The sequence below is a fragment of the Pristis pectinata genome, chromosome 10 (assembly GCF_009764475.1).
Source record: "Pristis pectinata isolate sPriPec2 chromosome 10, sPriPec2.1.pri, whole genome shotgun sequence".
NCBI classification, from domain to species: domain Eukaryota; kingdom Metazoa; phylum Chordata; class Chondrichthyes; order Rhinopristiformes; family Pristidae; genus Pristis; species Pristis pectinata.
In genome coordinates, this window is record NC_067414.1 from 89,518,408 (window position 1) to 89,542,380 (window position 23,973).

Consider the following 23,973-nt stretch of genomic DNA (forward strand, 5'->3'; position numbering starts at 1 on the left):
CCCTGTGGTAGTGCAAACCCTTAACTTCTACCAAGGATAATGGCAGGAGGAGCATGGGCCACAGTTTCCCCTTTAAGTCGCACTCAATCCTGAACTGGAATTATATCACTATTCCTTCATCAATGCTGGATCAAAATCCTAGAACCCCCTATCCAACATCACTGTGAAAGTACTTTCACCAGAAGGACTTTATCAGTTCAAGATGGCAGCTTACCACCACCTTCAAGGCAATTAGGCATGGGAAACAAATGATAGCCTTGACAGCGACACCACATCCTGAAAAACAAATAACTAGAATTTTCTATGTTCTTACAACTATTTGCAAAAAGGAGTTGCTTCCAAATTCTCTACTTGATTTACTAGTTACTTTCTTGTACTTGTAACCACTAGTTTCAGAAATTCTCATGTGGAAGTATTTCTCAAATCTAACTAAGCAAGTTCTCACCATTTTAAGGACCAATATCAGGATAATCCTCAAACTTCTCTTTTCTAAAGAAGAGGGTCCCATCCTTTGCAACCTCCTTTGACCAATTTATGCCTTCTTAGAACTGACATCATACCAACAACCAGCAGCTAAAGAGCAAGAATACAAACAAAGGAGTGTAAAAATTGCAAAATGGAAGGGCTATAGGGTATGCCTAGCAGGTCAGGCTGTGCTAATGGAGAGAGAACAACAGAGCCAACATCATAGATGGAGGACTTAGAGTAGAAATGGTCAGTTCTGATACAGACAGAGAAAGTGAGGTACCTGAAGTTGTAGAATTTGATATTGAGTCCAGATAGCTGAAATTAGCTTTTTATAGAGCAATTAATCAAAGTACATAAAGGAATTTAGAATTAGATTTTTAATATCATTTTCAAAGCAACATTGCTATCTAAAATACACCAATTAGCGCAAAGCAGGTAAATGGGATCAATGTAAATAGGTACAACAGGTGACATTGACATGGGAGGGGATGTGAAGGGACTTGTTCGTGATGTATGACTCTATGACTCTCCTTGAAGCATATTGTTATAAGTAATCTTTATGGGTACATGATTATACTAGCATATGGAGTTGTGATGGTCCAGTGAGAAAATTCACAATATACAAGATAGGCAGTCCCACATGCTATTAATTTGTTTTTAATATTCCAAATTCCATTGATTAATTATTTGGGGACTCTATTTATAGAAATATAAAGACACATGCTCACTTGAAAATGTAGAATGTAATTTTTTTTTTAAATACTTCTGTTAATGTACATTTCAGCAACAAGTACAAGTACATTGTTCAAAAGCATGAGTACACACAAATAAAATTAGCCTGGTTAGTGAAAGTAGAAAAAACTATGCATAATGAACACTTCAAATTCTATAAGTATTACTTTTAAAATACTAGTGCCCTTGCTTAAAGGAACCCAAGATCTCCCCAAATCTAAATTAAACAAATGAGATAACATACAATAAGTATATAACAAGTAAATATTTAATTAAAATGGAGATGAAAGCAGAGGCTTTAAAAATGATGTTAGGAAAGTACATAACAGTTGCAGCACAGAAACTGATCATTCACAAGAATGTAAGAAAATAGTGGTGTGAGTAGATTACTCGGCCCTTCAAGCCTGCCCTACTGTTCAATATGATCATGGCTGATCTATGCTGGCCTCAACTCCACTTCTGTGCCCTCAATTCCTCAGTCTTTCAAATATTTATCCATCTCCACCTTAAATATATTTAATGATCTGGCCTCCACCACACTCAAGGGCAGTGACTTCCAGAGATTCACTACCCTCCGATTGAAGGGAAGACATTCCTACACAACCTCATAGCTCTTAGTCTGGTGCTCATACTCCACAAGCACCAAAATATCTTTTTTTTTTAAACTCATTCTATCATTTCCATCTATTCCTCCTTTCTCTCTGTTAATATCTGGTGAAATACATCATCGTTACACAACTCAGCTATGTGGCAATACCCATCCTTATAAACGGCTGTTCAACGTACAATCCGGTAGACAGAATGCAGCATCACTGCAATGCTCCCACTTCAGTTTCTCATGCCAGCTTACAGTTTCAGTTTCATAAACAGTTTTACTGAGTTTTCAATTTAAAAAAAAATGATAATTGTACAATTAAAAACAGAAAATACTGGAAATACTCAGCAGGTCTGGCCACATCCATGGGAAGAGAAACAAGAGTTAACATTTCAGGTCAGAGACCCTTCATCAGAACTTGATATTTGTACAAACTGTTACTGACAGGATCATCAGGCAATATTCCCAATAATACCGATCTTGCTAGAAAGGTGGCATTAAGTACAAGGTACGAAGTAAAATGAAAATTTGAGAAAAAAAATGTTTCTTCAATTCAGACCAGATTCAGATTAGTTTATTGTCATATACACCAGGGTGCAATGAAATTTTTTGCTTGTGTGAAGCTCACAGACTTGGTGTTATAACAACTAAGAATTTTAGATGCACTAAAACTGTCCAGAGCTTTTGATTTTTACATTAATTACTGTATTACTGTCAATCTTATCCCGTAATTGCTATGAAGTTAGTCAGACTTACCACGTGTGGCTATCAGCACTCTGAGGGCCTAGATTAACTGCATCCAAAGCTAATTCTTTACCTGAAAGGGATATTATGAAAACATTAATTACAGTATGTACAGAATTTACCAAAGTTGTGGCATTTAGGATTTATGCTAACACAAATGAAAAGAAACCAGGACAAAGTACAGATGTATTTTTAGTTATTCAACACAATATGTTTCAAACTGTGAAACAGGAGGACTCAATTGGGGCAGAAATGTGATGTTTTGCTCAACTTACAATGAATACACCTAAAATTAGGTAGCAACTTATTGAATAAATAGCTTCTTGGAAAACAGAGAATAACAGGATAAAAATCATGACCAATCAAAAGGGGTGAGAAAGGAAAATGATAAACCAAAATTTCGTACCTATAAGTGTGAAATGGTAATTAAAGAATTGACTGCAATCAGACATACCTGCTACAAAAGTGATATAGCTGAGGTGGTAAAGATCTGGCAAATGGAGTATAAATATGAGAGAAAATGTGAAATTGTTTATTTTGATCTTACTAATGGATACTTAGTATATTACCCGAATGGTGAAAAGTCGCAGAGCTCCGAGATACAGAGGGATCTGGTTATCCTAGTGCATGATTTACAAATGGCTAATCACGCAGGTTTAGCAAGCAATTAAAAAGGTAACAGAATTTTATTGTGAATTGAACCTGAAAGTAGGGAGAATTTACATCAGTTATGTGAGGCTTTGGTGAAACCACATCTGGAGCACCACGTACAGTATTGCTTTCCTTACTTAAAGTCAGAGTCGCAGAGCAATAGAGGACAGAAACAAGCCCTTCGGCCCACTAAGTCTACACTGACCATCAAACACCCATTTTTACACATTCCAATCAGCATCCCCACCCCAGATTCTGTCACTCAGCTACACATTATTGTCTATTTAACTTACCAACCTGAACATTTTTGGGATGCAGGAGGAAAGCAGAGCACCTAGAGGACTCTCATGCAGTCACAGAGAGAATGTGAAAACACCACACCAGAGGTCAGTATTGAACCCACGTTGCTGGAGCTGTGAGGCAGCAGCTCTGCCAGATATGTCACTCATGTCCATTTAAGGCAGACTACTAATGCATTGGAAGCAGGTGAGAGATGGTTCATTAAATTAATTCTTGAAATGGGCAGGTTGCCTTAAGAGCAAAGGTTGAGCAGACTAGGCGTATATTCACTAGAGTTTAAAAGAGTGAGAGGAGATGATTGAAACTTAGAAGATCCTGAGGGAAATTGACTGGTGAATGTGAAGAGAATATTTCTTGTGGGAGAGCCCAGAACTATGGGGTCACTGTTTAAAAATAAGGTAAGGCCCATTTAAGATTGAGGTGAGGCAGAATTTTTCTTCTTTCAATTGGTCATAAGTCTTTAAAATTTTTTTATCAAAAGGTCAGTGGAAGCAGAGATGATGAGTATTTTTAAGGCAGTGGTAGATTGATTCTTGATAAGCAAAGGGGTAAAAGGTTGCCAGACATAGACAGGAATGTAGAGTTGAGGGTACAGTTAGATCACGCATGATATTAAATGACAAAGCAGGCTCAGGGGACTAGGTGAACTATTCCTAGTTCTAATTGCATCTTTATACATTCATATGCCAATGTAGGAATACACATGGGTCAGCAGGAGTGCTGCACTCATTGAATATTTCAGTGTAAATCCAACTCTTTCATGAGTGAAATCAGTTCCCCGTCACTATCAGCCAAAGAATTTCCATCATCCTTAAAGGAGAAGGAGCTGCAAACCAACAATTAACATTCCGCTGCAAGGTAAAAAATGGACTAAAGTGTCCATTCAATGACTTTAAGACCCTGTTAAAAGGAAATTAACAAAGAAGCATGGATCTTCCTGAACAGACGGCAATACAAGCTTTGTAACGGGAGGTGGTGGACAAAGTGAAAGGATTCTCCCAAATCCCAAATTATGTTAAAAAAAAATCTGGATATTATTTCAGAACTATTTGGGAGTACTGTAACCCTTTTTACATGCTAGCTTTCTACTTGTCTGTTATCACAAACAAAATATTCCTTGATGCATCCTCAAGAGGACACAGGCAAAGAATGTGCCAACCTTGCCTTCCGGATATTCAGGGTGGATAGCTGCTAGCAAGGTTATATTGGAAAAGTAACATTCTACTTTGAACATTCTACTTAAAACTAGATCTTAAAAAGGTCTTAAAAGACATTATTCAGGCTCAAAGACAGATTTGTTCAAAACTTCTAAAAGACTCTTAATAAGTGAACAAATCAACTGATGCAGATATCACCAAGCTATATTTTTTTCAAATTAAAGATCATGAAGAAATGAGTTTATTTTCATGCCTTACCAATGATAGCATAGTTTTTTTTGTCTTCTACATCCGATGCAGTGTCATGCATATCGCTATATGCCCTTGCTAATCGCCATAGAAATTCCACCTTGTCCCAAAACTTGAAAAACAAACAATATTTATCATAAATAAAATCTAAAAAATGCAGGAAATATTCAACAGCATCTGTGGGGAAAGATACTTAAATGGTTCTGATTAATGACCTGTATTCAGAACTAGAAAAAGTTAGAAATGAAATTCATTTTAAAGCTGCAGAAAATGGGAGGGAGTGACAAAGAGAACAAAAGAGAGGGTGTAAGTTATGGGGAGGGAAGGACATTTATTGGGAGAATATTTTGCAACACCGAGGAGAAGGACATGGATGATGGTGAGATTAGGGAAGGTATGTTTATATTATAGGGCATGTCAATATTTTGGAGAAGGTGGCATTGGGTGTCTTGAAAAGGTGGGTAAGCCCTCAGGGTCTGATGGGGATACCATTACAGCGCCAGCGACCCGGGTTCAACTCCGGCTGCTATCTGTAAGGAGTCTGCATGTTCTTCCCGTGACTGCATGGGTTTCCTCCAGGTGCTCCGGTTTCCTCCCACATTCCAAAAGATGTACGGATTAGGAAGTTGTAGGCATGCTACATTGGCGCCAGAAGCGTGGTGACACTTGTGGGCTGCTCCCAGAACATTCTATACAAAGATGCATTTCACTGTGTGTTTTGATGTACATGTGACTAATAAAGATATCTTATCTAATGGAGGCAAGGGTGGAGACTGCCAGGGCTTTTACAGAGCTCTTTGTATTCTCCTTAGCCAAGGGAAAGGTGCCAGAAGACTGGAGAATAGCCAATGTTGTTGCTTTGTTTAAGAGGGACAATCCAGGAAATTATAGGCCAGTGAGCCTGATGTCAGTGGTAGGGAAATTACTTCAGAAGATCCTTAGGGGAAGGATTTACTCACATTTGAAAAAGCATGGACATTGGGGATAGTCAGCATGGCTTTGTGCAGGAGAGGTCCTGTCTCATAAATTTAATTGAGATTTTGTTTTAAAGAAGTGACAAAGATGATTAGTGAGCATAGGGCAGTGGATGTTGTCTACATGAACTTGACAATGTCCCTCATGATAGACTGGTCCAGAAGATCAAGTCATATGGGATCATGGCAAGTTGGTAAATTGGCTTAGTCACAGAAGACAGAAAGTAGTGGTAGAGGTGTGTTTTTCTGACTGGAGATCTGTGAGTAGCGGTGTTCCTGAAGGATTAGTGCTGGGACCTGTTGTTTGTAACATATACATTAATGATTTGGATGAATATGTAGGTGGCCTGATTAGTAAGTTTGCAGGTGACATGAAAATTGGTGGAATTGTGGATATTGACCAAGATTGTCAAAGGATACAGCAGGATATAGATCAGATGGAAATTTGGGCAGAGAAATGGCAGATGGAGTTTAATCTGGACAAGTGTGAGATGGTGCATTTTTGAAGGTCAAATGCAAGATGAAAGTATACAATAAATGGCAGGACCCTTATGAGTGTTGACATGCAGAAAAATCTTGGGGTGCAGGTCCAAGGTTCCCTGAATGTAGCAACACAAGTAGATATAGATTATATGGAGATAGGTTAAGACAGATCAGGTGATAATGAGGAGGAGGATGTGATTAAACTAGAGAAGGTGCTGAAAAGATTCACAAGGATGTTGCCTGGACTGGAGAGTTTAAGTTACAAGAGAGATTGGATAAGCTGGGGCTGTTTTCCATGGAGTGACTGAGGCTGAAGGGTGACCTTATAGAGGTTTATAAAATTATGAGGGGAGAGGGTAGATAGTCACAGTCTTTTCTCCCCCCCAGGGCAGGGGTGTCTAAACTAGAGGGCATAGATTTAAGGCGAAAGGCAAAAGGTTTAAACAGGATCTGAGGGGCAAGCTTTTCATATAGAAGTTGGTGGCTACATGGAATGAGCTGCCAGAGGGCATGGTAGAGCCAGGTACAATTACAATGTTTAATGAACATTTGGATGGGTACATGGATAGGAAATGTTTAGAGGGACGTGGGCCAAATGCAGGCAAATGAAATTAGCACAGGTAAGCATCTTGGTCTGCATGGGCGAGTAGGGCCAAAGTCCTGTTTCCATGCCATATAACTCTATGAATCTAAGACTGACCATTAGCAAGGCACTTTAAAGAAATAGGGTAAGAAAGGGACATAGTGGGAAACCATAGAGAGTAGTTTACCTGAAGTTGGAGAATTCAATGTTCATTTCAGAAGTTTGCAAAATAAGATGTTGTTTTCTAGTTAACAGTGGGCCTCACTATGGCAATGGAGGAAGCTACAGACAGACAGGTTGGAAAGGGAGTGGGATTGAGAATTACAGTACTATGCAACAGGAAGCTCAGGATCACCCAATCTGTGTTTGGTTTCTCCAATGTAGAGGAAGCCACATTGTAAACACAGAATACATTAGACTAGATTGGAAGAAGTGCAAGTGAATCATTGCTTCACCTGAAATGATTGTTTGGTACCTGGAATGTGGGAAGGGTAGAGTGAATAGATAGGTGTTGCATCTCCTCCAGTTGGGAAGGTGGTGATGGACAAATGGATAAGGGAGTCACAAGTGAGCAATCCCTGTGAAATGCAGGTAAAAGAGAAGAAAGGCAGATGTGACTGGTGTTGGGTTCATGTTGGAGCTGGTGGAAATTGCCAAAAGTGAATAATGAATGCTGGCATTAAGGGATAGCTGGATGATCTTGCATAAAAAAAACAAAGTTAACATGCAGAGACAGCATGTAATTAGGCAGGCAAATAGTATGTTGGCTTTTACTGAAAGACAAATGGTGTACAAGTAGTAGGGAAGTTTTGCCTTAACTCCTTAGATCTTGAATGAGACCACACACCTGCAATATTCTGTATAATCCTGATATCTTTAAGGAAGGATGTACTTGCTTTGAAAGAGGTCATTATATTGATTCCTGGGATGAAGGGATTATTTGACAATGAAAGATTGAATAAATTGGGCCAGTTTAGGAGAATGAGAGGTGATATTATTGAGACATAAGATTCTGAGGGGCTTGACAACACAGATGTTGCAAGGATATTTCTCCCGACAGTAAATTCTAGAACTGGGGCCACAATCACACAATAAAGAGTTGCCTGTTTAAGATAAGTAGAAAATTCTACTCTGAATCCAGAACTCTCTATATACAGAGCTGTGGATGCTAAATCATTGTTTATTCAAGGCTGAGATAGATATTTTAGATGATAGGAGAATCATGGATTATGGGGATCAGGTACGAAATTGTAGTTGAGAGCAATGAACCTGGTGATTAGATTCAAGAGGGTATATAACCAATATTGTTCCTATTGATCTTAATTGGATCTTTAATCTCTTAAACTCAAGGGGAAATAAACCAGGCTGATGCAATCTGTCCTCATGATTTAACCATTTAAGCTTTGTGTCTTGCTCAATGGCCAAACAACATTCCATAGCCTAGGTTTCCCAAAACTTAGCTCTAGGGAAATGGCTTGACTATAGCCAATAATTTAGACCAGTACCACTCCCTATCTCCGATTATTTTAATTGTTATCATGGACATTTTTAGAAAGTACTCATGTCTATTGCCATATTTAATAATCAAAAGCTTCTATTGCCTGGAAAAACATAAAACTACTCCAAAATTTAAAAGTACTCTATTTATATTGAGCCTAATCACAGAACGTCACACAGATCACGTGCCAATGTGCACCTACATAAGCAGACAACAATTTGGAATTTTAATGTTCCTGATGTTTACCTTGAAACAAAGGACAGCTTATTGGCTTTATTTATTGGCTTCATTTATGTAATGCTGAAATGTTTGTAATTCTTCACATGAAAATAATTTAAGTTTTGTAATTGTTATGTATGTAAAATACACTAAATGTTCAGGAAAACCTCATGGACAGATTTGGGAAAAGTGGACAGACAAGATTGCTCATGCAGTGTGCCAGCATGGGCTTGATGGGCTGATTGGCCTCCATTCATGTGGCCTCCATTCATGTTGCAACAATTTTATGAACCTGGATTCCTGCTTCCAGTATACAATTTAACTGCATTGATTATTCTGGTGTAAACAAAGCTCCGCTCTGATGTTTCCATTTGATAATTTTGTATTTTGGGATAATTAGTGCATTTTCCTTGACCAAATGGTAGTCAAATTTCACCAAATTAATACAAAATGTAGTTAAAGATGCACAGTGGTTTGCACCTACCTGGTCTTTTTTCTCAACCAGTAACTGGAACCCTTCTTTTTTCTCCACCATGAGACCACCATGCAGTTCATCTGCTTTCTGCAACAGAGCATCCAATTCACTGGTCTGACTATCCTCATGTGCACCTTTCAATGAAGTTTCTAATACAGAGTTCACAGTGCAATGTTTCAATTTGTCCTCTTCAGATTCGTCTTCTGTATCTGTATGCGCAGTGATATAACTGCAAATTAAAAGTTTATAGGTTTATTACAATGAGTGTGCTATAAACCCCGATCACTTAAGATCAAATGTCATTGCAAAAAAGTAGTGACAAAATTAATTGTCACAACTTATGACTTTTTAAACCACCACCGTGTCCAATGGCTCGCGGAAGCCAAGGCGGAGACGTCCAAGTGACCCTGCTCAACAAACAACAAGAACAACCCTTTAAATGGTTGTTATGTTTTATTTGCACTATCTGCTTCCACTATAAAGTCCCTGGTAAATTCTAAGGCAACCATCAGCAAATGTATTCTTTAAAAGCACAATAAAACTATATTATGAATTACACAACAGCAGTAGCTGGGACAAATAAAGGAAGTGCTAGAATAATAAGCAGGTCAGGTAGCATTTTGTGCAGAGAAAATCCAAGTTAATGCTTCAGGTCAATGATCCTTCATCAGAACCAGAGGAGTGAGAAAACAAATGTGTTTTAAGCTGCAGAGAGGGAGAGAATGGACAAAAGAAATAGCAAAATGCTGGACACACTGAGGTCAGGCAGCATATGTGGAAAGAGAAACAGGGTAATGTTTCAGGTCAAAAGGTCCTTCATCTGAACAAAAAGGAATGTCCGTGATAACATGGAGACCAAGGTTGTCCTGGTGGCATAATGTTTTTGGAGCCATCCAGTCATGAATGAGGGCAATGGAGAGGGGAAAAAGCAAAAGGACATGCTGGAATTGTGAGTGGCAGAACACTGCAGACTTGCTGAATATTTCCAGCACTTTGCTTTTATTTCAGATTTCCAGCATATGTTTATTTTATGCTTTTCAGCAATAGCTTTGGTTGGGTTAACCACTAGAAACCAAAGCTCAAGTAGCATTGCATATATTGATCCCATGCAGGGCGTGGTGTAATGATCTAACAGGCAAAGAAAGGCAAAGACATTGCAGAATCCCTTATTTTCTGTAACGCACCTTCCTTTGCCCATAACACTTCTCGTTACACATCTTTCCTCAAAGCCTGCTACGGGTAGTTCATCTGACATCTACAAATGAAACAGCTAAGGAGATTATTGGTATATCTGTGGCCTGACCATCAAAAAGAGAGGAGCTGGGACTCCACAGCTGGGTGATGACAGGAGTTAAATAACTGAAACTAGATTGACTTGTGCTTACTTGATTTCAGCACCAAATGAAGCCGCCTGGTATGGAGGCACCAATGTGCAGGATCGAAAGAGGCTGCAGAGGGTTGTAGACTCAGCCAGCTCCATCACAGGCACAACCCTCCTCGCCATCAAGGACATCTTCAAGAAGCAGTGCCTCAAGGCGGCAGCATCATCATTAAGGACCCTCACCACCCAGGACATGCCCTCTTCACATTACTACCATCGGGGAGGTGGTACAGGAGCCTGAAGACCCACACTCAATGATTCAGGAACAGCTTCTTCCCCTCTGCCATCAGTTTTCTGAATGGTCCATGAACCTATGAACACTACCTCATTATTCCTCTTTTGCACTATATTTATTTATTTTTGTAACTTAGTGATTTTTATGTCTTGCACTATACTGCTGCCACAAAACAACAAATTTCATAGCATATGTCAGTGGTAATACACCTGATTCTGATTCAAATGAAATTATAATCATCTTAATGTCGCAAAATAACAACTTTTCAATATTATCATTACTAATTCTTAATCATCTGTTCTCTTCATATATAGAACAGACTGTGGCTTTTTGGCCAGTGAGGACTTAATACTTTCTGAGAATGCTCCATCTAGGGTATATGGTAACCAAACATCAGGCAGGTACAAAATTTTCTGGGTCTTGTTCTGACTAAGTGTGTTTCATCCACAAAGACACAGTTTACAAGTTAGCTTGAGCAAAGAGTCATGGAAGGGACAGCTGTGAAGAATCGATGTTGAAGACCATATTCTTCTCCAAATTTGCTTAGCTGGACAGAGAACCCCGGGAGCTTTGGATGAAAAAGATAATTATAGGTGGACAGCAGATCATATGCACAGTACTAATAATTTTCCCATAACAACTGAGTGAATAGTCCAATAAAAACATTTATGAATTGCTGCAACACAATTTCACGAGAATATTGCCCATGGATATATTGCCAATTCTGCGAAACTTCAGTCATGGCAATCTAATTAGTTTATGTAGGTAGCAACCTAAGAATGCCAATATATGCATTTTAAACAGGATAACAGAAACCATAGCTGTGACATTACAATGTGACAATAGTCTACATGCAACTGCTCCTTTACCAATGTGTACGATAACATGTTGGGAGAAGAACAATGGCAGGGAAAGCATGAAGTAGCAGGTCCACTTACTGCTCCCATGTTTCATCCCATGTTCACCCATTGAACCAATAACAAATAAGCTGTCTCTTCATTTAATAGTAGAGATTGCCTCTTTGCAGGGATTGGTAGAGTAGCCTATGTTGTGACTCTCACAAGCTACAATACCGTGAGTTCATCAGACAAAAGTATCTCACTGAGATCAGGGATCAATACAGAACCTTTCCTGATTTGTACCCACTTTAATTGGCCCACTTTTGTGAACCACTGGCAGAAGACTGTATAACTGAAATGCAAAAATCAGGGTGCAATGATATCAACTCCTACACCGTGTTAGCTTTGTTTTGCTGTTCTCATCAAGGGAATGTAGTGCCAAGCGGCAACAAGCCCAGAACCCTGATGGATCACAAGTGTTGTAGAAATTCTAAACTTGTGTAACATGTCATTTTTGATGGCTTATTTCTATAATTACATAAATTGTCAGGCACCAGCTAATAGGACAAATTGATTTTAGGAAGGATTATAAAAGTATCATAAGAAACAATAATTATGGAATTAAGTAAATTTGTAGTTTGGAAGGATCTAACAAATCATTTAAGATGATAAGATGTATATAAAGCTAATTTTCATTTCATTCATTATCAGAAAGAAGAAACTGCACAAGGGGAGAGATAAAGCATGTTAAGATTGGTATTTAAAGTTATCGAGATGAGAAGTTAGTACACAAGTACAAAATATTTACAGTGTTTGCATTCACTGAGTTTGTAGCATACCCATTTTGAAAATGACATTGAGGAGGTCATTTGACAACTCTGGTGAAAATCTAAAAGCTATTAAAATAGTGCAAAAGCCTACATTTATCAAGAACACAGTTTTACTAAAATGTGCTAAATCTTTTTCAAAATCTGGCTTTTTTTTCTAATCCAATTTCTAGGCAAGAGCTTTAACTTCTTGTCCTTCACAGAATATTGTAAAATTGCTATAGGTACAGTGGACATGCATTGACATTGTGCTGGAACAGAGAAAGGAAAATTCTCAGGCTGTGCCAGAAGCAATTTTAAGAACATAATAAGTTACAGAAACTCTTTTGCATAGAATATACTGTACATCACAATATTCCAATCAGAAATCTTGATATAAGCCAGTTTCCACAAAAGGACATAACTTGCTTCAATGTTCAGAGTTTCAATTTTTAAACTATACCCACTTCTAAATTGAGACAGATCATTGGAAACAATATTGAAATACTGAAATAGAAAACAAGGTTTTGTAAACACAAAAGATTTTTAAAAAATTATGCTGTAAGTAATATTAATATAGTATTCACAGTAATGTGATCGAATAATGTTATAATGTTACAATAATTGTTAACAGGACACAACTAATTATGAAGCAATTTAACAAGAGCTGGGAGATCAGGAAATAAAGTGATTACTGCAATGTTGTACCCTAGAGTGCTTACGATTTTCAATCAAAGTTGAAAGGAATCAAAAGGAAGATTTAATTGTACGAGACAAGATTCTCAGTTTCTACATGTTGAAGGCGAGATTTTCTAAAGGCAGCAAGTACCTTCCTGCTCAAATCATGCAGAAATCTGATAACATGGGTGGATATAGGCAGATTTTATAAATGTGTTTATTAGAATTAGGGATATATTATGTGGATGCCAAACAGCATATTTGATTTTCCTTTATCTTTTGGTGTACAGTTGGGTGGCAATGGAGGGAGAGAAAGTTCTGCATGCACTGATCAAACAATCTCCATCTATCTACCTTTTCTCCAAGATGTGCACATGCTTTAGGAGAGGGGTTAGAGGAGGAGAATTGTGTAAGAAAAGGATATTGGTAGCTCCTGCTTAGTAAAAGCATTTTTCATAAAGCTATTTACAGCATTAGTGCAGCAGATTGATGAAGATACTAAATCAGCCTCCTGGCTGTTAAAAAAAACAACAAATATTGAGCTTTGCAGACCAGAAAGGCTCCAGATTCAATCTCCAATCTGAGATGAATCAATTCTCCCAGGCAGGTTTGCATCTACTTGCTAATCTGTGAGGAAGCTCAGTAGTGAGGTTTTCTTTTTGAAAGAGGCTACAAAGCAGATCCCAGAGACACTGGTCTTATCCAATAGACAGAATGTAGCTGTTTCCCAAGCGGAGAAAGAGAAAAGCAACAAGGCGAGCCTCAATCCAGACCAAAGTGGTACCATGGTTCAGTAGGCTGTCTAAAGGGTGGGGCTGTGGGTGAAGGACAATAGGTAAATGTGGTAGTGACAGGAGACTATAAGTAGGGATATCAACATCTCCTACAGCCAAGAATAAGAATCACAAAGAGTTTGTTCGCCTACCAGGATTCAGGATTCAGACATCTCACAAATGTTGCAGAGGAACTTCGAAGGGGAAGAACTGAATCCAGTTGCTGTGGTCCATGTTAGAATAAATGACATCGGTAGGAACACGGAAGAGGTCATGCTGAAAGAGTACAGAATCAGCACTCAAGATTTAAATTAAAAAGGAGGACCTCATGACTAATAATCTCTGGACCTGCCAATTTTGCAGATTGGGTGACTAAAGGGTTGGTGAGAAGAGGGGTTCCTTTTCATGGGAAATTGGCACCAGTTCTGTGACAGGAAGGAGCTGTATCAATGCTATGAGCTCCACCTATACCAGGATGGGACCAGTGTCCAAGGACAAAGTGTAAAAAAGGTGGTAGCAAAGGCTTTAACAATCAGTAAGTGGGGAGAGATTGACAAGTAACACAAGTAGCCTAAATATAAACAAAACTGGAAACAAAGCATAGGGAATATGGTGGGGTGGGGAGGAAAACACTCACAGCATAGAACAAGTGTCTAAAAAGATGATTCAAAGTGAGAGGAAACCCTTTTAAAATGAGTTAAGTAGCACAGCAATACAAAGTGCCTCTTTAAAAGAGGGAGCTGGAAACAATCATGTGTCGGGATGAACCATACATATTAGGGATTCCTGAGACATCAGCATGGAAAAAATCAGGACTATATATATTACCATACAAGTAGCTCTCAAAAGGTAGACAGAAAGTAACATTGCAGGAATAATGTATTTAGGCAAATTAGAGAGAAAGACGAGGAGGTGGTGACTAGCAGTATTTGTTAACAATAATCTAATAGCAGTAAAGAAAAAAAAGTATGCAGTTATAAAGGAAGGCAAATATAGAATTCATATGAATAGGCATAAAAGATAACAAAGGATGATTCGCACTAAAAGGCATAGTCTACAGACTATCTAATAGTGGAAGGGAGATGAAGGAAAACGAGTAAACAAACAATAATCATGGGGATTTTCTACTCCCTGGATATTACTTGGGCAAAAAAAGAGGTAGGTAGAGGGAATATTGAAATGGAGTGCTGAAAATAAATGCAGGACTCCTTTCTAACTTAGTATATAAAAAGCTCAGCAAAGAGCATTTGATCTATTAATAGGGAATGAACCAAAGCAAAGCAGAGAAGTAGGGGAATACTGAAGCATAGTGATCATAAAATCATATACTTTAAGATGATATTCAAGAAAGACAAGTGCGATGCAAATCTAGATTGGAGAAAAGCTAACTTTAAGGGGATTGAAAATAAAATTTTGAAAGATAAAATTGGTAAAAATATTGAGAGACAATGATGCAAACAAGAATGGGAATGTTTGAAACAACATTCAAAGTGCAGGAGAGGCACATTCTACTAGATGGAAAGAGCACTCATAATACTCCATGGATGAATAAGGGCACAAAAGTAATAAAGTGTAAAGGGAGAGAAACATAGAGAAGACCATGATTAGAATGAATATTAGAAAAATAGAAAAGGGAAAAAACAAATAGGAAGGCAAAAAAAAACTGTGAAATTCAAATTTTCAATAAACAAAATAATTAAATATTTAACAGAAACATCAATTAAAAGGTTGGGACAGGAAAAAGGTCATTAAGGAATAGGCAAAACAATATCACAGGTACAATACCACTGAGATATGGCAGAAAGAAAACGAGTATTTTGTTTTGGCTTTTACCAAAGATAGAGCTAGTAGGCACAGCACCGGATAATATAATGAGTAAAGTGCATTTAAAATTGTATTAAGTAAACTAACTCAAACTCAGAAAGGAATAAAACCACTGGTAGGATGGATAGCAACAATGCATTTTAAAGGAAACTAGGGAACAATGCATTGTTGCACATATTTTTTAATTAAGTAGATGTTGTGCCAGAGTTTTGGTGGATAGCTAACATAATACTTTTATTTAAGAAAGGAGACAGAATGTGTCCAGGAAGTTTATAGAATAGTCAGTTTAACCATGAGGTGGGAAAACAAAGGGAATTTCTACCAGCAAATTAAAAAAAAATTGGAAATACATAGTAACGAAAAGTCAGCAAGGATTTCAGAGAAATTCTTGCTTGACCAACCTTACTGAATTGTTTGAAGGCATATTTTCTTACATTTACTGTGCCGAATGCTCATATATTATCTAGGATTTCAAAAGGCCTTCAGTCAGGTATGTCTTCATAGATTAATGAATGAGGTCAAAGAATACAGAGTCAGGGTAGAAGTAGTGGAATAGATTTCTAGCTAGCTTCAAGAAAGAGTAAAGGGTACCTACTCAGAGATAGAAGGTGGGTAGTGATGTTCCAAAAGAATCAGTGCATGGACTATTGCTGTTCGCAATTTAAACTTTGGAACCAAAAGCACTTCTAAATTTACTGATGATACCAATTTTTCAGGGAGTTGGAAGAGAAGGCAATATTGAGGACTACAGCAAATTACAGGAGAACATTAATAGAAGGAATATAGGTTGGGAAAGACCACAGTGGAATGAAGACAAATCACTATATTGGATACAATATCTAGTTTTAACAACCTGAAGATACTTTTACTGTGGAATACAGTGCCACCCACCTCAAAAATTCAAGGAGCATCCTGGAAGAACTGCAGCTCCATGTAACTCACATGGGAAGAATCAGCCAAATGTATAATAAACTACTTTAGAGATTTGTATTTGAAGTGATAAAAACATTTTACAGAAAGAAACAGCATTAACAGACATCGGTGCAAAAACAAAAGTAGAAATGAATTTGATTCAGTGTATTTAGCAGAGGCACAAGTTCTCAGGGTCAGCTCCAGGAGATCAATGTTATTCATTTCTGGTCCTATCTAGCTACAATTCAAATGTCATAAAAGTTTGTGAGAAGCAAAACTTTGCTAGTAATGACAAAAATTATTGTTTAATACTTCATTGTAGTTATGTCCATAAGTTCTAACGTAATGGGAAAAAGTCATATTCAGCCTCTATATATGCACATATCAATTATTGCACAGATCCTTCTCAGACAATAAGCACTCAGAAAAGAAACCAAAATGAATCACAGCTGCTGATTTACAAATGCGCTAAGTTGGGCTGTATAGCACTTGCTACGTACCAACCCAGTACTCAAAAATGGTCCACAAGACTGTTTCAATGATGTCCAGAGAACACCATCTCGGTAAAGAGTTTGTGCACAAACCCAATGACCACCAGCAACATGAAGAGCAGGAACAGTCTAACAAATATTCATGTGCAGTGCCAATCAGATAATAATGCTGCCAATTTTAAACTCTATTCTCCTGCCAATCCAAACCACACACACAGCTGAAGATTACTTTAAAAGAATAAAGGACCGCTTGTGCCATGCCACAGGCAACACACTTCCCTCATCCCACAGGTAATTGTTAAAGGAATCACAAGTTACTCAAAGGTTAGTATTTGGATAATCTCTTCAGTGAAAACTATGTGCAAAATATTTTCACTTAGCAGAGAATATAAGAGCAGGGAAGCTATGATACAGCTTTATAAAACATTGGTAAGGCTGTATCTGGAATATAGTTTTGATCACCTCAGTACAGAAAGGCTGTGATAGCTCTAGATAGGGTGCAGAGGAGATTCACCAGGATGTTGCCCAGGGATGCAGTGTTTCAGTAACAAGGCGAGACTGAATAGGCTGGGTTTGTTTTCTTTGGAGTGGAGAAGGGTGAGGGGGTCCTACAAAATTGTGGAGGGGCATAGATATGGTAGACAGTAGTAAACTTTTCCCCATAGTAGAAGTGTCTATAACCAGAGGGCATAGGTTTAAGTTAAGGAGTAAGAAGTTTGGAGAGTTTCCAAGGAAGATTTTTTTTCACTCAGTGGTTGGAGCTTAACATGTACTGCCTGGATGGAGACAGAGACTCTTAAAACATTTAAGAAATATCTAGATGAGCACTTGAATCACCAAGACATAGAAGGCTACAGAACAAGTGCTGGTAAAAGGATTAGTATAGATAGGTACTTGCTGGTTGGCAAGGATGGGGTGGTCTGAAGGTCCTGTTTCTATGTTAAAAGAGGTCATCACTAAATCTGCCAACTGCCATAGCTACAACTGCTATCATAAAAGTTGTTGAAGGTCATCATTGCCCATGGCTATCAAGGTCCCATCGCTCTTAGTTTTATGCATTTCCTTCTTTCAAGCTCTTGCTGTAAATATTACCAACAACTCATAGTCTGTACAGCACCACTGCACAAAAATTGCCACTAAACCCCTCTATACACAAATAAGTAAATTTCTCTTCCCAGATTCAAGCATGCAGAACACACGAGCGTTTTTAGAGACTTCCCTGTGATGAAGAGCACAATTGGCTACACACACTGCTCTCAAGAACTATACCATTTTTTATGACCATTGGGATTTCAAAACTTCAATTTGCAACTGGTTTTAGAGCACACTCTCTCTTACTTTCACAATAGGCATGATCCCTTCTTTCTGCAACAGTATTGTGCCACCTATATTTGATAGGGCATCAAAAGTTTGCTACCAGGTGATGAAGGTTTCCCTCAAATGACTTAGTTCATCACTTCATCTAAAACCTATGCACACAGGCACAGCTAATCTGAGTGAACATTATAGAGGAACCATCAGCATCATTTCCTTGCAGTGCAAGTGTCCCAGAATACTCAGCTGAACAGGTGTTACAATTTGAAGTAGAGGAGCTTCACATTATGAGGAAATATTGCCTACAAGATGAGTTGAGGGATAAGGTCAAAAATTGAAAGGCCATGAGATCCAAGAGAGTGTGACAAAATGGACCAAAAGAAATCAATGGTTGAAAGGCATATTTGCAATCAGAATGCTATGACCAGAAAAGTTCAACAGGGATCAGTACTGCTTGCTTTTTTTTTACACTATGCATTATTGATTTAAATAAATATAGGAAGCACAGCAAAGAAATTTAAGGATAGCACAGAAAATGGCCATGTGGTTGACAATGAAGAGGAAAGCTTAGACTACCGGAAGACGTTTCCGGTGTGGACAATTTGGTATGAGAGTGGCAAGTGGAATTTAATCCAGGGAATTGTGGGATAATGCACATGGGGAGATGCAAGCATGAAAAGAAGCACAATGAATGAGATGACTTGGAAATGGTGTGGAGGAATAAAATGGACCTTTGAATGCTTGATCTTAGATCTTAGATCTTAAAAGTAGCAGAACATGCAGTAAGCAGAAGGGATGTTTTACTTCATTAGCCAAGCCATGGAATACAACAGCTAGGTTATGCTTGAATTATAAACAGTGGTCACTAGATTACAAGATGGATATGACTATATTGGACAGAGTCCAAGTGAGATTGACGAGGACATTGCCAATACTGGAAAACTATGCTTGTAAGTAAAAACTGAATGAAGTAAGATAGTTTTATTTGCAATGGAAGAGGGTGGGGAAAAGAGCACTGAGTACAAAATCATGAGTGGCCTGGTCAAGTAAACAAATATATTCTATATATCTAAGCAAATGGGTCAAAAACCAGTGCACAATAAGTTAAAGTAATTGCTAGAAGGATTAGAGGGGAGATGGGGATGCCTGTACTGCGAAGTAAAATGCCAGCTCATACGAGGGATTCTACCCCATGATATGCTATCATTTTCCCCAACACATGCCCTCCACAGGTAGCACTAAATATTTGCAGTGTCAGTCAGTCAAGGTTGAAGATACAACAGTTTACTATCAGAAGTTTCTTTAAGTTTTTAAGTTTTAAGATAGTTATGGATAAGGATAAGATTGATCCTTAGGTGAAAGTGCTGAAATGGTTAAACATGGGAACCAGAAAAACAGGTCAGTAAGTGAGGGAACAGGCAGGAGGGCTGATGTCAGGGAACGTAGTATTAGGCAGATTGCTGATAACAGATGTGATGGGATGAATGGTTTGAAGTGTTTGTACTTTAGTGCTCCGAGTATTATGGGCAAGAGTGATGAACTTAGAGCATGGATCAGTACATGGAACTATGATGTTGTGGCCATTACAGAGACTTGGTTGAGGAAGGGACAGGAATGGGTGATCGATGTACCAGGGTTTCGAAGTTTCAGGAAGAATGGGGGGGGGGGGGGTAAAAGAGTGGGGAGGAGTTGCAGTACTAATTAGAGAATAATATATCAGCTGCATTCCGGGGAGATGTAATGGAGGGCTCGGACACAGAGTCTATATGGGTAGAACTCAGGAACAGGAAGGGTGCAATCACTCTCTTGGGGGTGTACTATAGACCTCCCAATAGCCACCAGAACATTGAGGAAGGGATATGCAAACAGATTAGGGAAGTATGTAAAAATTACAGGGTTGTGGTCATGGGAAACTTCAACTTCCCTAATACAAATTGCGACCTTTTTAGTGCCAGTGGGTTAGATGGGGCAGAATTTGTTAGGTGTATCCAGGAAGGGTTCTTAAATCAATATGTTGACGGTCCAACAAGGGGAGAGGCTATTCGGGACCTGGTGTTGGGTAATGAGCCTGGCCAGGTGACTCACCTATCAGTGGGTGAGCAATTGGGGAACAATGACCACAGCTCATTAACTTTCAGGATAGCTATAGATAAGGATAGCTTTGGGGCTAGCGGGAGGGTTTTAAATTGAAGCAGGGCTAATTATGAAGGCATAAGGCAGGAACTAGGTAGAGTAAACTGGGAAAACCTTTTGGCTGGCAAGTTCACATGGAACATGTGGAAAGTGTTTAAGGATCAAATGTATAAGGTTCAGGATAGGTATGTCCCAATTAGAAGGAAGGACATGAATGGCAAAATAAGGGAACGTTTGATGTCCAGAGAAGTGATGAATTTAGTCAAGAAGAAAAAGGACAAGTATGTAGAGTTTCAGAAGTGAGGATCAGATAGAGCACATGAGGACTATAAAGAAGCTGGAAATGAACTCAAGAAAGGGATTAGGAAAGCCAAGAGGGGCCATGAAAAGTCTTTAGCCAGCAGGATTAAGGAGAATCCAAAGGCATTCTATACCCATGTAAGGAATAAGAGGATAACAAGGGAAAGGATAGGACCACTTAAGGATAAAGAAGGGAATCTATGTTTGGATGCAGAGAATGTGGGTGAGGTTCTGAATGAGTATTTCTGTTCAGTATTTACCCAGGAAAGGGACATGCAGGATGCAGGAATTGGAACTGAGGGCGGAAACATGTTAGGGCATTTAGAGGTCAAGGAGGAGGTAGTGTAAGGTCTTCTAAACAGTATTAAGGTGGATAAGTCCCCAGGACCCGATGGGATATACCCCAGGTTACTGAGGGAGGTGAGAGGGGAAATTGCTGGGGCCTTGACCCATATCTTTGTGTCCTCTTTGACCACGGGTGAGGTCCCGGAGGACTGGTGAGTGGCTAATGTTGTTCCTCTATTTAAGAAAGGAACAAAGGAAAATCTGGGGAACTATAGACTGGTGAATCTCACGTCAGTTGTAGGGAAATTGCAGGAGAAAATTTAGAGATAGGATATAGGAGCATCTGGAATCCAATGGCTTGATTAGGGAAAGCCAACATGGACCTTTGCAGGGCAAGATGTGTCTTACTAACCTGGTTGAGTTTTTTTGACAGGGTGACGAGAGACATTGATGAAGGTAGAGCTGTGGATATCATCTACATGGACGTCAGTAAAGCATTTGACAAGATCCCACATAATAGGTTAATCAAGAAAGTTCGGATGCATGGGGTCAGTGGAGAATTGGCTCTGTGGATCCAGAACTGGCTTGCCCATAGAAGACAGAAGGTGGTGGTTGAAGGGACTTATTCGGGCTGGAGGCCTGTGAGTAGTGGTGTTCCACAGGGATCTGTACTGGGACCTCTGCTGATTGTGATGTACATAAATGACCTGGATGAATATGTTGATGGGTGGGTTAGTAAGTTTGCAGATGATACCAAGATTGGTGGAGTTGAGAATAGTGTAGAAGACTGGTGATGGATACAGCGTGATATAGATCAGTTGCAGATGTGGGCAGAGAAATGGCAGATGGAGTTCAACCCAGATAAATGTTAGGTGTCGCACCTTGGTAGGACTAGTGTCAAGAGGCAGTACACTCTTAAGGGCAAGACCCTTAACAGTGTTGAAGAGCAGAGAGACCTTGGGGTACAAGTCCATGGCTCATTGACAGTGGCTACACAGGTAGACAGGGTGGTTAAGGCGGCTTATGGAATGCTTGCTTTCATTAGTCGACTATTGAGTATAGGAGTCAAGAAGTTATGATACATCTCTATAGAACTCTGGTTAGGCTGCATTTTACAGTATTGCATGCAATTCTGGTCACCTCACTATAGAAAGGACGTCGAGGCTTTAGAGAGGTTGCAGAGGAGGTTTACTGGGACGCTGCCTGGATTGTGCTATCAAGAGAGGCTGGACAAACTTGGGCTCTTTTCTCTGGAGAGGCTGAGGGGTGATCTGTTGGAAGTGTATAAAATTATGAAGGGCATAGACAGGGTAGACAAGCAAAACCTTTTTCCCCATTATTGAGCGATCCAATACCAGACAGCATGCATTTAAGGTGAGAGGGGGTAGGTTCAGAACAGACGTGAGAGGTAAGTCTTTTTACTCAGAGAGTGGTGGATGCATGGAATGTGTTGCCTGATAGGGTGGTGGAGACAAATTCATTGGGGGCTTTTAAGAGGGGCTTGGATGGAGAGGAAAGTAGAGGGATATGGGCATTATGTAGGTAAAGAGGGATTAGCTATGTTGGCACAACATTGTGGGCCAAAGGGCCTGTTCTGTGCTGTACTGTTCTATGTTGTATAACAGTATTAGGCAGGAACTGGGCAAAGTAAATTGCAAAGGGCTGTTTAGGGAGAAATCCACACTTTTTTTTAAAAAAAGGCCAGCTTGTTCGTTCAGGACCAGCTTGTTCCTGTGAGGATTAAAGATAAGGATGGCAAGGTTTGTGGAAATTTGAATGCCAAGAGATTCTGTAAATTCAGTCAAAAAGAAAAAAAAAGCATATGCAAGGTTTAGGAAGCTGAAATCAGACGAGGCCCTTGAGAAATAAAAAGGAAGCAGGAAAGAACTTAAACAAGGAATTAGGATGGCTAAAGGGGGCTATGAGATGTTCTTGGCAAATATGATTAAGAAAATCCTAAAGCAATTTATACATATGATAGGTACAAGGGGGTAGATAGGGAAAGGATAGGTATACTCAAGGACAAAGGAAGGAATTTATGCATGGAGGCAGAGGAAGTGAGCAAAGTCATTAACGAGTACTTTGCAACAGTATCCATCAAGGTGAAGGACATGGAGGACAGTGAGACTAAGGAGAGGTATGTTGAAATTCTAGAGGTATGTTGAAATTCTAGGGCATGTCAATATTAAGAAGGTGGTGGTGTTGGGTGTCTTGAAAAACATTGTGGGTAAATCCCCAGGACCCAATGGAATCTATCCCAGGATACCAAGGAAGGCAAGGGAGGAGATGGCTGGAGCATTGACAGAGATCCTTGTTTCCTCTTTAGCCACAGGTGTGGTCCCAGAAGACAGAAGAATAGCCAGTGCTGTTCTTTTGTTTAAGAAAGGCAACAGGTATAATCCAGGAAATTATAGGCCAGTGAGCCTTATCAGTGGTAGTGAAATTATTAGAGAAGATTCTTAAGAATAAGATTTAGTCACACCTAGAAAAGAAAGGGCATTGGGGATAGTCAGCACGGCTGTGTGTGGGAGGGGTCCTCTCTTACAAATTTTGAGTTTTTGAAAAATTGATGAAGATGATCAATGAAAGTAGGGCAGTGGATGTTGTCTATATGGACTTTAGTAAAGCATTTGACAGTGTCCCACATGGTAGGCTGGTCAAGAAGAATAAGTCACATGGAATCCACGGTGAGTTGGTTAAGTTAGATACAATATTGGCTTGGTCATAGAAAATGGAGGGTAAGTGGGGGGGAAGGGTGTTATTCTGATTGGAGAACTGTTGCTGGTGGTGTTCTGCAAGGATCAGTGCTGGGACCTCTATATATAATATCAATTGTTTGGATGAAAATGTCAGTGGCCTGATTATTGAAGTTTG

At 39.1% G+C, this 23,973-nt stretch overlaps 1 protein-coding gene across 1 annotated transcript in view; it reads right to left on the reverse strand.

Moving 5' to 3' along the window:
- The window catches only part of LOC127575028 (regulator of microtubule dynamics protein 2), a 78,461-nt gene that overhangs the window by 39,082 nt on the left and 15,406 nt on the right, over positions 1 to 23,973 (reverse strand). The window contains exons 2-4 of the mRNA XM_052024632.1: positions 9,138 to 9,357; positions 4,906 to 5,008; positions 2,552 to 2,612 (exon numbers count right to left, since the gene is read on the reverse strand). Of these exons, the coding sequence (XP_051880592.1) occupies positions 2,552 to 2,612; positions 4,906 to 5,008; positions 9,138 to 9,357 (384 nt within the window). The remainder of the gene's footprint in view (positions 1 to 2,551; positions 2,613 to 4,905; positions 5,009 to 9,137; positions 9,358 to 23,973) is intronic.